Below are 15,722 nucleotides of genomic sequence, written 5' to 3' on the forward strand. Positions count from 1 at the left end.
AACATAAAAATGAGCAGAGAGTAAAAGAGACGACACAGGAGTCTGGATGAATGTGCAGAGAGGAGTGGTCAAATATATTTCTCTTTTTGCTCCAACCAAGTGAAATGTTATAGGGATAAGAGCAGTCATGATAGCAAAAGAGCCTTGTGCAATAAATTAACAGCTTGGGTGTGGAGGTTGCCGGAAGTGTTGGTTTCCTGGAGGCAATTTCAGCACTCACTTTTAAAGATTAGTAGAAAAGGGACAAGCGCAAACATGCTTTGGTTTCATTTTGCTGCATGAAATCAGTGAATTTGTTTTCCCAAACATTTCCATATCCATAGAATCAGTAAACTCTGATCTTATCATGGGAAAAACACCATGTCATTGGCAGTTCGACCTTTTTAAATTACTCAGATTACACAAAATCCAATCTCACTAAGTATTGTTGAGGGAAAGGAATCTCACGACTTTCTAAATACTGATTTAGTGTAGGTTCTCTGTGACACGGAGAACCATAATTTAAATATAATCACTTCGATATCAATTTTTAAAGTGCATGCAGTAATAAAGATGCTGTAAATCAGGAATATTTTCCAAAGACAAGTCTCCACATGTAAACTGAAGTGCTGCAAAAACAAACAAGATACAACATCTATGCAGGTATGTGCTGACTCCCTGCGGTCAGACCTGAAGCTGAATCTTCCTTCCTGTAGATTACAATGAAATCACAATTCAAATTATTTCCTCTGTTAAGTTCCAAATACTAAATAACATAAACTTAAGAGCCTGACACAACTGTCTCTTATTAATTCAGCTAAGAAATATTTTTAAAAAGATACATAAGTGAGTTACTTCAGAAAGAATTGTTCAATTGTAGGCATTAACGTTGCAGTAGAGAAATTTAAGAATTCAAAATGCAAATATTAATGAATGTTAGAATTTCAGACATTTTCAAGATATAAAAACACAATAGATACCTTATTTTAAACAAACTCTCTCCACAGCAGGACTGGTTATGCTGAGGACTTCGACTTCAGGTCGAAGTCGAGGCATGTGGATGTCAATAATCATGAAAAAAGACAAAATGTGAAAACGATTATTCTTTTGTATCAGCTTCACAAAATATTGATTTAATTTAGATTATTCTGTGTGTAAATTATGTGAATTAGTAGGAAGTATGCATGTATGTAAGAGGAATAAAATAAAACTTAAAATTTTGTTGAAACAAAACACGTGGCTAATAACACGTCCCGCATTTCCGGGTAACTTCCCGTCTACTGGCGCTAAAAACACCTGTAAGTGAATTCCGGACCAGCAGGGGGCGTCGTGTCATTTTTTTTTGCTTTGCATCTTCGCCGGGCGGGATTTCCGCAATAATATCAAGTATGGCGAAAACATACGACTATTTGTTTAAATTACTGCTAATCGGGGACTCTGGTGTCGGGAAGACCTGTGTCCTCTTCAGGTTTTCAGAAGACGCCTTCAACTCAACGTTTATCTCAACAATAGGTGAGTCTTGCGGGGGGGTATTTTGGTGTGTTCTGTGTGTTTACACTACGTAGAGGGACTGGCTCTGCGGATACGTCTATTTGCTGGAATGCTTGCAATGCTATATATGGGGATGAGACATTGTCTTTGTTAGTAAATGTAAATTTTTGTGCCGACTTTAGGTGACATGATCGCTTGAATAAATCTCGGTATAGAAGAGCTGTAAATATTTTATGTATAGCTTATTTAGAACTAATTTGATATTACATTTATTCTGTTCAAGCCCAAGTGTCAACCGTTAGAACCGACTATGTTCTGGAAAGACACCGGAAAACCTGATGTGTTGCACGTTAAATGCTCTTTTTATTTATTTTTTTAATAAGAGCCATTTCCTTTTATATCGGCGGTGCTGTCTTTTGTTGTGTAAATAGTTTGCTTAATTTTTTGTGGGTGGTTATTGCATCTTAAAAGTTATCGTTATGATTGGAATGCTAGTTTCCGCTTATCTTCCTGCAGGTATTGATTTCAAGATTAGGACAATAGAGCTTGATGGCAAGAAGATAAAGTTACAGATATGGTAAGAGCACGGTGCAATGTTTTGTTGCTACACCACAAAAGTATTCACGTCCCTTGAATCCTTCTACATTTGATCACTTTTCCAAATACAAGCTTCTGTTTATTTTGTTGGGATTTTCATCTGCTGTCATATCCAATGTTGAAGCTCCCCGGAATGTGAGTTTGACTGTTTTGTTTACTCTTAAAAAATACTCCTATAGTACAGTTTTACTTAATTTACTTTCACCTGGGACAACCCAGAGCTCCACCAAAAGGGTATTGATGAAGATGCTCAATGGACAGGTGAAAATACTCAAAATAAATAAAAACTGAAGAAATATTTTTCAGACAAAAATTTCATAAATTTCCCATGATCATCCATAATGAAAAAGATTAATTAGGTTCTGTTCTTTGGATAGTTAGAAGTCATGATTTGACATCTGTTGTCTAGGAAACATTCACAGTGAACTGATCTGTTAAAAGATAAAACGAAGAATATATTTTCTTTGACACCTGAGGTCTATGGAGCAAGTAAAAAAGTTCTTCTGTTTTATACTCAGTGATGGGATAGCTACTTTGAAAAAGTAACTTTAATTGGATTACCGAATTACTCCTTGAAAAAGTAACTTGGTTAGATTACTGATTACTTGATTTGGAAAGTAACTACGTTACATTAAAAGTAACTTTTTTAAGTTACTTTCAGCAGCTCCTAAAAACAACGCTCCGCCGCCTGTGAAAATTACATTGAGCTTTGCCAAAACTTAATTGCAAGTTATTTTATAATGGTAACATCAACAATGTGTCTCCCCTTATACGATTGAACTGAAGGGGAAATTGTTTAATGGTTACAACTGTACAAAAAAACACTTTAGTAATTTGAGCGTATTATTGTGTGTTCCACTATTGTCTGGAAAACTCTAAATGGAGGCCTCCATTACTCGTTACTGAAAAAAGTGATGTCAGTAACATGTTACTGACATCACTGTTTATACTTCAGTGTTGTTCAGTGTTTCGTAGCACTATAAAACATTTTAATATAAGTCGAAATATTCCTGATAAATCAAAACTGCTTCATCAATTGAAAATTTGCTCAAAGATTGTAGGCCACTACAGTCCAGAAGCTGCATGAAACATCTTACTGTAATAATGTGAAGTTAGCAAAAACTTTGTTTCTGACCCTGACCATGCTCTCAACCAGGAATGCAGACTGTTATTATCAGGTCGAAGATAAAAGGCTCCACAGATTTCATAAGGTTCAACCGAGAAAAGCTTCTGCACACAAATAAATCCTGAAGCAAAACATGGAAGCTTAACAAACGTGGAATGCTATCATTTTACAATCTATACCTCTTGATTCTGTTTGTATATGAATGTCTGTAAATAACAGTGCTGTGATGAAGGACACATTTCATACTTGTTCTGACAATACACAAGTATTGTATCATGTTTTATGTGATTGAAAAAAAAAACAGTAAGTAGTGTTTGTAGGTGAAGTTGAGTGAAAATTAGAAATGGTTTCAAAATTCTTTAAATAATAAAAGTCTCTAAGGTTTTGTGTGTTTTTCTGTTAGTCTTCTTCACCCTGCTACTCCTAAATAAAACTCATAGCAACTTATTACCTTCAAAATTTGTAAATAGACTCCACCTGAGAATAATTTAATCTCAACATAAATACAGATTATTTTTTGTGAAGCCATGCAAGCTCCGTTTACCATACAAGCAGTGCAACACCGGCTGGTGGAATAATATATGGAAGCTTCTGGTTGTATAATGTTTAAGTGGTTTGAATACTTTTGCAAGTAACAGCTCATTTTGTGTTTGCTGTACGTTGTATTTCTGTAAACTCAAGTAAAAAATAAATAAATATCACCCTTGTAATATAGAAAAAACAAAATATGAGAGAATTATTCAGGCCTATTAAACCCTATTTACATTTATAGTAAACCAGGAAGAGGAAATTTCATGGGTGATATGTGTTCAACCATGTAGTGGATTTTTTTTTTTTTTTTAACAAAAACTCTGTTGGCTGTGACTTGGTGCTGCTAAAAACAAAATAAAACTTTTTAATCTGATCCCTAAAGATAGAAATGTCCTTCTTTTTATTTAAATTGATGTATTTGACTCCTGCAGGGACACAGCTGGTCAGGAACGTTTCAGAACAATCACAACAGCCTACTACAGAGGAGCAATGGTGCGTAGCCTCACATGCTACTAGTTTCTGTTTCTTAAGCATTAAAAGGGTCTTCAGCTGTATTTATAGCAACGTTTTTCATGTACTGCTCTTTGCAGGGGATCATGCTTGTCTATGACATCACAAATGAGAAATCATTTGACAATATCAAGAACTGGATAAGGAACATAGAGGAAGTACGTACCACTTCAAATTTATCCTTGCTGACACATTTGCGGCTCCATTTTAAAATGTTTCCTTTTCTTCTGTTAATGTAGCATGCGTCATCTGATGTCGAGAAGATGGTTCTTGGCAATAAATGTGACATCAATGACAAGAGGCAGGTTTCCAAAGATAGGGGAGAGAAGGTGAGAATCTCAAGTCAAATATAGATGGAAGGTTATTTATTAACACTAACATATAGTAACACATATGGTAGCAAGTTCAGCAAAATGTAATTTGGCAAAATGTATTTTTTCTTTCAGCTTGCACTAGAGTATGGGATCAAGTTCATGGAGACCAGTGCAAAGGCCAACATCAATGTGGAAAATGTAAACTGCTATTATCTAAAAATCTTTTCACATATGTACTTGTTTTGTTTACTTTGTTAGCAATCTGGCTACATGTCTGTATGATTACCTTACGAACAATTTCAAATGTGTCAGAAATATGCGAAATGTGGAGTTGTGGAAATGTGATCAATGGTTGGAGTTAAACGTTGTAGGATTGTCATGTCATGGATGACTGATGATCAGCACATCATAAAATGTCAATAAAAGGATGATTTAAAATTGACCCAATACTGATAAAAACACTGGTTAAAACATGTAAAACATTTAAATACTTTTTATTATTTTACATTAATTTGATATTTCTTCATTTTCTCTATATTATGACTATTTTCTAATGTTTCTGGACTACACTTTAGGCCAGTAACTACTGCATTATTTACTTACCTTAACATTTGTTTGGATTCACAGGCATTTTTGACTCTTGCCAGAGACATCAAATCAAAGATGGACACAAAAATGGTAAGAAGCCATTTCATTCATACATTCCTTAAAAAAAATTTTTTTTTTAGTCTTTATATCATTTTATATTTTGTCAAATTACAATCACAAACTTCACAGTGTGTGCTGCTAGTGTGGTGAGCATTTGTACTATTTTTTCTTCAGTCAATATTTTGGATAGTTTAAAGTCTCCCTGCCTCAAATTTTATAGAAACCATCCATAAACAACAGTTTCACATTCTAATCACAGATTTTCAATTGCATTTGGGTCTGGACTTTGACTAGGCCCCTATGATCAGTTATGCACTTTGGTCTAAGCCATTTAGTTGGAGCTCTGGTTTTATGTTTATGGTTGTTTTTCTACTGAAGAATGAATCTCCGCTGCAATATCAAGTGTTTTTCTGCCTCTAAAGGTTTTTCCTATTTCTGTTGTTTTGTTTATTTATTTTTGGATATTTAATATGTCTTTCAATTCCAGTTTTAAATGTTCAATAGAATATAATGTTCAAAGTTCTCAACTTTGAGAATGTGTTCTTGCATTACTGTGCATTAACATTGTTTTGAGACCATTTTCATCATTTATCACAATAAATTCTGGGACAATTGATCATTCAGCAAAATTTGTTACTGTGACAGAACTACTTGTTCAACTAGTTTTTTTTAATTGATGTTTTTGTGATTTGCTGCAGGAAGGTAACGCCCCTCAGGGCAGCAGTCATGGAGTCAAGATCTCCGAGCCACAGAAAAAGACCAGTTTCTTCCGCTGCAGCTTGCTCTGAGAACCGAAGCCTTCCATGCTGGTTACAGGCTGGCCGGACACAACTTGACTGTGTTTGCTCTCAGCACTTCCTCCTCTTTTTTTCTTCTTCTTCTTTTTTTTTTTTTGTTGCTTATTCTACCCAACCATGGCCTCTCCCTGGTTCTCCCGGTCTGCAAAAACCACTATTGTCAGTAAGCGGAGGACTTCCCCTCCACTCTTCCTTTTCTGAAGGCTTCCAGAGGTGCGTCGCTTCCATTATTAGAGGAAAACCTGTCTTTGCTTTTCAAGCGTTTTTAACTGACAAAGGACTCATCACTGATGTGTTTTCTGTTACAAAATCGGGGGCTTCTTGTATTTCTCTCAGTCAGTAGCACAGCCAGCGACAGAAGATACTTGCCTCATTATAATATTTTTGAATTGGAAATCAAATGTGGTATTTTGGTCTACTTTTAATGGCACTCTTTAGGTGTTTGTGTTACATGTTGCCGAGCAGAGACTGATGGTTGTGAACTTCAGTGAAACAGAGTTGCACTTTTTTCATATCAGCAGCTGAAGTCATATCAAGGCATATAAAGTCCATTCGAAATTATTCAGAAAGTTTTGTTTTTATTTGTTCTTCTTTGTTGTTCTTGACAATCATCCGATGAGACTGAAAATGTCCTGATCACTGCCTCCAAACTATTTTTGCAGTAGCATTCAAGTGTAAAATATCATCCTTTGTTTTCTCAGTCCTGCTGTCCAAATTTAGCCAAAAAAAGAGGTGGCATATTTTTGTAAAAGGGTCTCTAAGGTGGCAACTTGTATTAGTGGTAGAGATGGACTATGAAGCTTTTCCTGGTTGAAAGGACCTTTTCTTTGTGCTAATTTCTTCCTATGAAGGAGTAGAAAGGTGAAATGGTTTCTTGATAGATGTTACAGGTTTAATTCTAACAGAAAATGAAGGAATTGCGAGATTATCCCCATCAAAGTATTAGCCACAAACCCTCTGTTGAGTTTTGTTAAACTGAAAATGAATTGTATTGAAGCATATGCTATTGGTTGATGCATTTATACACTGAAAACAGTGAGATTTCACATTTTGTAACACATTTAATTAATAAAATAAGAATTTTAGTTATTTGACATTCTAATGAAAGAAAGATTGGCTTATTCCAGGTCTTGTCAGATTATTTGTTGTGTTTATATATCGTTACATGTTCTTAAATAACCGAAGAGGCCAAGAGTAATAAACTATTATATGATAAATAAACATTCGGTTTTTCAGATTGGGTTGCGTTATCATCTGTGTTTGAAAGCCACACAGGCATGTGGGCCTGAGGTTTACCCAAAACCAAGTATTTTCAGAAACTCTTTAAGATTAAGCCCTAAAATGTTATCAATCAGAACAGACTGATTCTGAGGCCCAAAATTTAGAAACCAGATTTACTTTTTACCTCTACATGTTAAATCTGCCTATATTAAAATGTTTCTCCATAGTAGTTTGGGTGTATGGGAGTAGCTGGTTGAAGGATGGATTGCTGTGAATATGCATGGAAAAATTAAGTATTTAAATTTGTAGAAATACTCTTAGTTTTTTAAAAACAAATAACAGAAATAGAGTATTTATTCAGTAGGTTTTCTAGGACACGGATAGATATTAACGCTTTATTTACTTCCTGTTTGGAATCAGATGTATGTGCTTCCTTTGTCCTCGGATGTCAAAACTCTCATTATATTCTACAAAAAAATCTGGAGATGTGTTGAACATTTGCATTAGTTTTTCAGCAATTTTCAAAAAGTTTTTGAAACGGACGTAGAGCATCACACATCCTCCACCGTGCTTAACAGTGAGCATCAGGTGCTTTTCAATGTATTCCTTTTTCACACAGGAAAAATTTCAGTATTTTCCAGATGTGGATAATAAGGGAAGCTTTCATCCCTACCACATGGTCTAAAACTGCTGTCTATTCAGCTGGTTGCCCATGTAATCACTTCTTCCATACTTTAAACATGACTGCAGTAGCAATGGCTGCTGCTAATTCATAGTGAACAAAAATGGAGGGCTAAACTGACGAATAAGTGGGAAATTGGGGGGTTTGGGGCATGAAAAATGTGTGGAAAGTCTAATCAGTCCAATTGAAACACAGTTCCAGCTAAAGTGTAGAGTTGAGCTGAGTGATTAATCTATTTATTACTTAATCCAGTTCTTGGTTTTTGAAAATGTAATTTTTTGATTTTTTTTTCCCACACCATTTCAGTCCTTGTGTTTCCATAGTTCAGAGTGATGTCATCATGCCCAAGGCCGCCATCTTGTTTGACACGCGTTTTACAGCTTCTGTTTGTTTTGACATTGAATTCAGTTCAACTCTACGACAAAGTATTAGGGCCAGGCAGAAAATAAAATCATAATATCACAAGAATAACATAGTACAACAATGGAGTCAAAATAATATGAGAATAATATTACCAGAATAAAGTCGTAATATTTGATGTAATTTTTTGAGAACTCTTACCCAAAAAGAGTTAAAATGAGGAATGTTGAGCAAATTGTGAAGATTTTAGTACAAGTTTTACAAATAAGGAAATGCTAAATTTCTTAGCACCTCATCAAATTATCAGTAGCATGACTCTGAAATAATTGTGCAAAGGAATGTTTATTTTGAAGAAAGAGCCACACAAACTGAGCTGATCACGTCAAATCTTGATAACTATATTAAATTCCTGGTGAAATAGTCTTATTCTGCTAATATTATGACTATATTTTTGTAATTAAGCAAAATATTTTCATAGCCTGCCCATAATACTATGTTGTATAACTCACAGAAGAGATGACTGAAATATAATTCACTTTTAAAAAATATTTGTAATTTCTCTTCTTTTTTTTCTAGAAAAGAAAGGAAGAAAATTTAATTAGAAAATTGGTTCTGGCATGAAAAAAACAAACTCAACAAACTTCATATCTTCCCGATTGAGATGCAGGCACTTATGTTGCTTATTTGGGGGCTTGGTTTTTAATGGTTACCATGGAGACGGTGAACAAAATACACCAATCTCTCACCAAGAAAATCGTTTCTAGATAAGATTCAAGCTCAAATGACGCCTCTGGTCATGAACTGCAAGTTCCCTTTGAGTTCTCCCAGCACTTTACCATTACGTCGTGTGTTTGTGGAGGCCAAGTGATAGCTTCGTTTTATAACCACTCAGTGTTGATCTGTTGCGCCTGTGATACCAAAATCTAACAGCACCAAGTGATCCGGCATCCTCCTACTGTAATCTGTCACCTAGAAGCGTTTGCTTCCTTGTAATTTCTGTAAACTGATGTAAATCCAATATGTAGGCATAGAATAGAGGAGTTTTAAGCTAAAGCCTGCCACTTTGTTCTTTAAAAGTTTGTGCTCTGCTCACGTCAACGCAGGCTTGAATTAAGCTCTTTTCAGGTGTTTTCCATATTTAGTTTTGATGTTTGATAGCTAGGTGGCGCTGTAGAACCAGTATGCCTCTTTTAGCTAAACCACCTAAACACAAATTTGATTCAGTATTTACATAAATTCAGGGGGAGAAAAAAGGCCAGAGTTAATTGAAATGCATTTCTCCTGCTTACCTCATGTTGGTATTCTTATGTTAGTCGTTTTTCTGGAAACTCCACAGCGTTCAGAAAGGCATTTTTATGGTTTGGTTGTAGCTTCTTCTTTTTTCTTTTTTTTTTTAAGTATCAAAGAAAGATTTGGGACCTCATGATTACTAGGACCACTTGTCTTAACCGCCAGATCTCATAGCTGAGCTATGCATTGTGAATCTTGGACCTTTGTATATCATAAACCTTTACAGATGAATTTATTTGCTTTGTTACATTTAATGTGTTTTTTGTCACTCACTGAGCCAGAAACAGGCCAGGCTTATTTAAAAACTGCATGTTAATCTGAACTTTAGCAGCAATTATTTTTGACAGATTTATTATTTTTATTTTGTTATTTTATTTTTTCTTAAAATCCCATCACATGTAATAAAGCAAACACATTTTTAGCAGCCATGTTTTCATTCTGTCTGTTGGGAAATTCACAGGGAGAAGTTTAGAGAGGTGGGGGGGAAATATATAAATATCATTGAACATTGAAAAATAAATCTATATAAACTGTACTGTACTTTCTAAACCCATATGAAATGTATCTACCAACTGTAGATATGTGTACTTTTGATTTAATAAAAAAGGATCTAAAAATGGTTTGACTTCTTCCAGTGTTTTCATTGGCTGAGGCGACCAGGAGTTGACCCCGTGCTGGAGCTGCTTGGCTCCCTCTGTCTCTACTGGCCCACTGGGAGCCACTGGAATATTCTGCTCTTTTATATCTAGTGTAACCAAAACCCCTTTAGATACAAAACAAATCTGCAGTTGATGGTCATAATTAATGATGCCTTTCCTGATGGGTTAGCTGGGCTTCCACTGTGTGGGTTCAGTTTTACTTCAAGTAAAAATATCTAAGATGAAATGAAAACAAAAAGTAGGAGTGGTTTCCTGAAGATTGATTTGTGAAGCTCTGTAGTATTTTCAGTCCATCCATTTGGGCTTTTACAAGCGAGAAATAAGCCGCCGGTTTCCTCAGATCCGTATGTGAAAGGTGCTGTGGAGCAAAATAGAAGCGGATTTTTAGATGTAATATTCATGTTTTGTCATGCAACAATCAGAAAGTTCACACATTTTACTGGGATTGTATTTGACCCACAACTTTGCGTGTCCAAAAAGCACAAATCTTACCAAGTAATTCCAGTCTTGTTTCTAATGCAAACTATCTTCAGTGTATTATAAGCCTGGCGGGCCACCAGGCTTTACTTACCTGAGGAAATCTGGAGCTCTGTTAATCATGTGCTGGAAATCCTCAAGCGACAGACGTCCGTCGTTGTCCAGATCTGCCTCATCGATCACTTTCTCGCACACCATCTTCACCTCGTCCTCCGTTAGCTCGTTTCGGGTCAGCTTGTTCAGCGTCTTCTCCAGGTCCGACTTGCAGATGAAATCATCGTTGTTGAAATCTGTTGGAAAAACAAAAATACATAATAGATCTTATCTAATGTTTAGTTCTGTGTATTAAATGTGATCACTACATTTCAATGTCTTTGGCTCTCAATTGCCTCAAAAAGCAGCAAAAGCTCTTATTTAAAACAAAAAACGCCCCGCCATTTTTGTTTCTCTTTTGGGTTCTGGAAAGTGAGCCGTTTCAAAAATTCCACGGGCACTTCGCCGTTACCTAGCAACTCCAGCCACGCCCAGCCCATTACCTAGCAACCCAAGCTGAACTCCGACATTTTAGGTCAGTTAGTTTCACCGCTGTATGTGCCATACAAGTGTTTTGTTTTTGACTTACGATTCAGAAACCACTTGCTGCTTTCTTGTTTTTGCTGGGCTGGCCTTGTCAAAAACCATAATTTACTGTCTCATTATCTCTCCCACATAAAGAGAGACTTTTTTGAATAATGTGATCAATCAACCCTTGTGATTAATCTACTCCTATTTAGTATTATATTGGATAAATAAAAAGCACAGTAATTTATTCATGCATTGATATCAACACATTTAACCTGTGTTTTCTCCTTTAACACTGTCAGGATCTGGTTTTCTGGTTATAGATTTCTGTCTTGTTCTTCGTTGTCTGCTTCCTGATGTTCCAGGTGTCCGTTCTGTGATTACCCCAGTGTATTTAACTCCACCTGTGTCCTTGTTCTCGTGGGTCTCGTCAATATTCGTCAATTTAGCTTCGTGTCGTCAGTGTTCCTGTGCTCTGTTGTATACTGGATTTTTCACATAAATAATCATTTCCTCACCTGGGTCCCTGTGCCTCACACCACACCACACGTTTGACAACCAGGTTCACATATTTTAAGAAAATTCAGAAGTTTTACGTATATTTGAAGCATAGTAGGCCTTTAGGTCACGAGGCGCCATCTCACTGAGCACTGAGAACATGTCCAAGAAGTTGTCCAACGACATGTTTCCCTCTCCATCCTCAGAGAAAACCTCAGCGATTCTTTGACGAAATGGGTTGTCCTGAGCACAAAGACCACCAAAACCGTTTGAGTGACGAACTGGAAAATGCCAAAACTTTTACACACAAACTTATTTCTTATGGGTAAATTTTTATATGGAGGAAATGGCTGTCTGCACAGGGTGGCATAACCAGAGGGACCCAATTGTCACTCAAAAAGAGAATAAATATTAGATCGGCTAGATTACAAACAAGTTTTATTGCTTAATTGCATAACCAGTAAACTAAAGAACAATTTCAGTGTCTTTAAAAAATTTTTAAATATCATAATTAAATATTTGGTATACCTGACACTATAGATTGGTCTTATACATTAATAATTAAAGCTGCAATATGTAACTTTAACATACAAAATATGATTTTAACATATTTCTTGAAATTATCACTCTGTCATGATAGAATAATCTACGACAGATAATCTATGAAAAAAAAAATCAAGATTCCAACCCTAAACCTAACCCTACCTCCAATCCTGATCCCAACCCTAATCTCAACCCACCTTCCAATCCTAATTCTGACTCTTTCAATAAATACAGAAGACATGATCATATAATATCTTTGTAAATGTTAAATACTGCAGCTTCAAAGACAAATATTGAACAGATTGATATTTTTATGTTTACTACTGTCTCTCATATTTTACGTAAATAGTTACAGTTTTTTACAGAATGTCTTTTCCTGGGCGAATGGTTGGATTTCTGGGTAAACGTGGGGACAGACGAACAAAAGGAGAATTCCACATTTATGCTAGAAGCACCACTGGCTACAAGCTTTAGAGTGAAGCTTTTCTGAGATATTGATTGCTTTAAATTTTTAAAAAGTTGGAAAGGTCCTTATCTGGACCAAAGTTTAACCTCAATGTTGTCCAGGTCCCTCCTTTTCTCAGCGCCTGCCAGTTAGCAGTAAATATATGTTTACATTGCTTGCCTCTGCGTAAAGGAGCATATAATTGACTTATTTCTAACAAGTGAGCCCTCAGGGACCCAGCAGCATTCTTCAAGTTTAAAGGAGTCAGGGTAACATATAACCTTTCAATGAATTCTGTCGATTAGTTGGTCATTAATTATGGATGGGGAGTAGAAGGGCAGAGTGGGTCTGTGGGGTTTTTTGCGGACCAGTGGGTCTACCTTCAGCTCCGGCATGCTGCCAATTAGCTCGTATGGTAACTTCACATCTGGGTGGCTGGTGTAGTCAAGAGGAACGAGCTGCGGTGCCAAATCCCGATAGCGGTAGAACAGTCTAGGAAGGACCAAAACATTCGCTTTCAGTGTTGGATTACAAATGATCTTTTAAATTAGATGCCATACATTGTTAAACAGTGGTTGCTAATAATAGAAAAGGCTTCTTAACGAGCATGAAGGATAGAGAACATTCAAGTATAAGCATCTGAAAATCAGAAAGTCAAACTTGAACTTAATCTGATTTGAGAGGAAGTCCGACCCACAGCATGACAGGTCAGATCGATGAGAGTTTAGATTTACTGTATGGGAATCGGTAGAAAACAAAGGATTTTGGCAGAAAGCCTTCATGTTAAATACATTTGCATTTATTGCAGTGGTATAAAATCTCAATGAAACATTTACTGCAGTTCAGCTCTTCCGGTCTTATTCGTCACAGTCACGTTTGTTTTAAATGTCCCAAGTATTCCTGACTGCAGCTTTGTTCAAATTTAGGTAAATAGTCATTTTGTAGTAAGTATTTCCTGATTCTTTCTTGAATGACAAATGTTCTCATGACATTGTATTAATAGCTGGGATGTCACAGATTTTTAATTAGAGGTTTGCCAACTTTCTGATCAGTGCAATAAATATATAATGAAGTATGCAGGAGGAAAATTCTTCATTAATTTTAGAGAAATCATCTCAGTTGCTCCAAAATATTTCTTAATCTGGGATTTTTCCCTCCCATTCAAGAGCTTTTCTCAAACTAGTATGTAATACTTAGTGTAATATTGGATTACTTTGGTAAATGATTAACTTTTACTAAAGTTATTTAAAAAGATGAATAAATAGAGATGCATAATAAAAGATAAAGGTGCTGTATATATTTTATGCTCTATGCTCACCTGAGAATTTCTTTTCTGGTGAAATATGTACAGTCCTGCAAAGACAAGAAATAACATTGAACTTGCAGAAAGTAAATCACTGTTTTCACATAATGCAACTGTGTTTTATTAAAATGGTTTTTTTTTGTCCATCTTAAACGTTTCAGATTCTCTAAACAAATTTTAATATCAAAAAACAGAACTTGAGTAAATACAAACAGCAGATTTCAAATTGTGATTTCATTTATTACGAGGGAAAGTTATCCAACTTTATCTTCTTAAATTGTGAATAAATTGAGATAAAACCACATTTTTTGGCTCAGTTTCACGAATGACATCATTCCTCAATATTGCATGCCCTGCAAAATCAGATAATTACCTGAACTGAACTTGTCTGGCAGCATGAAGCAGGTTAAAATGCAAAAAACATTTTATCTGAATAAATGTAAGAAAAGAGAAGAACAGAAAAGCTCTGGAAGAGGTTACAAAGCCAGTTCTGGTGTTTTCATGACTGAGAGACATTATTCACTAAAGGAGAAAATAGTGATGAACCTTCCGAAATGTGGCCACCAAATCAAAAATGACTAATCAGTAATTTGTTTTCAGTTAAGGTTAGAGGTCATGTTTCAAGAGTAAGAAAGCGAGTTGGGTGAAAAATAGACATCTAGGGAGACTGCTGTCCATAAAATCACATTTCCTAAAAAAAAAAACCAAAAACAAAAACATTTTGATGATCGCCAAGAGATTTTGAGAAATCCCCAAAATTTGTAGACTGATGACAAAAAGAGAAACGCTATAAAACTAACACAGCATTTAGGAAGTGTGACAGTCTGGGGATGCTTTCCTGTTTCAGGATCAATGAATTTTGCTCTCTCACAATATATTCTTATAAGAAAAATGTTCAACCATCACTTTAGGGTAAAACAAAACCAAAATAGTTGTGAATAACTAAGGAATAACTTCTCCTTGACTGCTCTGTCATGCATGACGCACTTTACTGATCAAAAACTCTCAAGTGCAGCTGATTTAGAACGATTATTAGAAGAATAAAACATCAGCATGCCAGTTATTATTATATTAAAATCAGTTTGATAATCTGAAACATTTAAGAAGAATTCTGAAAAACGTTGTACAAAAATATATATAATGAATAGTAAGTATTATTATTACTATTATTATTATCATTATTATAATTAATAATAAAAAATAAAATATGCTTTTTTTATCATCAACATCTTTTGACTGAATTTATAACTATTTTTAAAATGTAACTACATCCATATACCTTGATACTATTTTTGCTGGGTTTTTTTTTTTGTTTCAGTGGATTAGAGTAAATCAAATCAACAAACACCCTCAGGATACATTTGCGCTACATTTTGTGGCCGTGGCTGGTACTTATATTCCCAATAAAGAATAAATTAAGAACAAATTTAATCTGTTTTACTTACTAAAGTTGCAAACATCGAGCTGATGCTCCAGTTTGTACAGAAAATGGGATTGATACCGACCTGATATGCGTCGAGCTGCTGCGCTGTGAAGATGGTTTGTTTATTCCCCATGTCTGAGCTTTCAAGCTCCGAAAGCACAGATCCATGGCGGCTCCAGCACCGAGCGAATGGTTTTTATTAGGGTGGCCCAGTCAGATATGAAATACCGGGACAAAAGAAGGCCAGAGCCAAAGAGGAGATCGGGT

The 15,722-nt window shown here is 35.5% G+C and overlaps 2 protein-coding genes across 2 annotated transcripts; one reads left to right on the forward strand and one right to left on the reverse strand.

The window, feature by feature from the left end:
- The first annotated feature begins 1,300 nt into the window (after positions 1-1,300).
- Positions 1,301-9,111, forward strand: LOC116721370 (ras-related protein Rab-8A). Its single transcript, XM_032565041.1, has 8 exons — positions 1,301-1,491; positions 1,987-2,047; positions 4,156-4,216; positions 4,315-4,392; positions 4,474-4,563; positions 4,681-4,746; positions 5,176-5,226; positions 5,895-9,111. The coding sequence occupies exons 1-8, from the start codon at positions 1,368-1,370 to the stop codon at positions 5,982-5,984; spliced, it is 621 nt and encodes a 206-aa protein (XP_032420932.1). The 5' UTR covers positions 1,301-1,367; the 3' UTR covers positions 5,985-9,111.
- Positions 9,112-9,601: 490 nt separating this feature from the next.
- cib3 (calcium and integrin binding family member 3) lies at positions 9,602-15,722 on the reverse strand. The gene is made up of 6 exons (XM_032565042.1): positions 15,538-15,722; positions 14,048-14,082; positions 13,110-13,221; positions 11,840-11,984; positions 10,777-10,972; positions 9,602-10,563 (listed from the first exon to the last, which is right to left on the reverse strand). The coding sequence occupies exons 1-6, from the start codon at positions 15,586-15,588 to the stop codon at positions 10,542-10,544; spliced, it is 561 nt and encodes a 186-aa protein (XP_032420933.1). The 5' UTR covers positions 15,589-15,722; the 3' UTR covers positions 9,602-10,541.

This window comes from Xiphophorus hellerii, chromosome 6 (assembly GCF_003331165.1).
Source record: "Xiphophorus hellerii strain 12219 chromosome 6, Xiphophorus_hellerii-4.1, whole genome shotgun sequence".
Taxonomy (NCBI): Eukaryota; Metazoa; Chordata; class Actinopteri; order Cyprinodontiformes; family Poeciliidae; genus Xiphophorus; species Xiphophorus hellerii.

Excerpts from the sequence above, each read along its gene's own strand:
- LOC116721370 (XM_032565041.1), top strand. The coding sequence starts at position 1,368 with ATGGCGAAAACATACGACTATTTGTTTAAATTACTGCTAATCGGGGAC. Across the intron at positions 1,492-1,986 it reads AACGTTTATCTCAACAATAG|GTATTGATTTCAAGATTAGG; the intron begins GTGAGTCTTGCG and ends ATCTTCCTGCAG. Across the intron at positions 4,747-5,175 it reads CCAACATCAATGTGGAAAAT|GCATTTTTGACTCTTGCCAG; the intron begins GTAAACTGCTAT and ends TTGGATTCACAG.
- cib3 (XM_032565042.1), bottom strand. The coding sequence starts at position 15,588 with ATGGGGAATAAACAAACCATCTTCACAGCGCAGCAGCTCGACGCATAT. Across the intron at positions 11,985-13,109 it reads GCAGCATGCCGGAGCTGAAG|GACAACCCATTTCGTCAAAG; the intron begins GTAGACCCACTG and ends CTTTGTGCTCAG. Across the intron at positions 10,564-10,776 it reads AGAGCTCCAGATTTCCTCAG|CACCTTTCACATACGGATCT; the intron begins GTAAGTAAAGCC and ends TTTGCTCCACAG.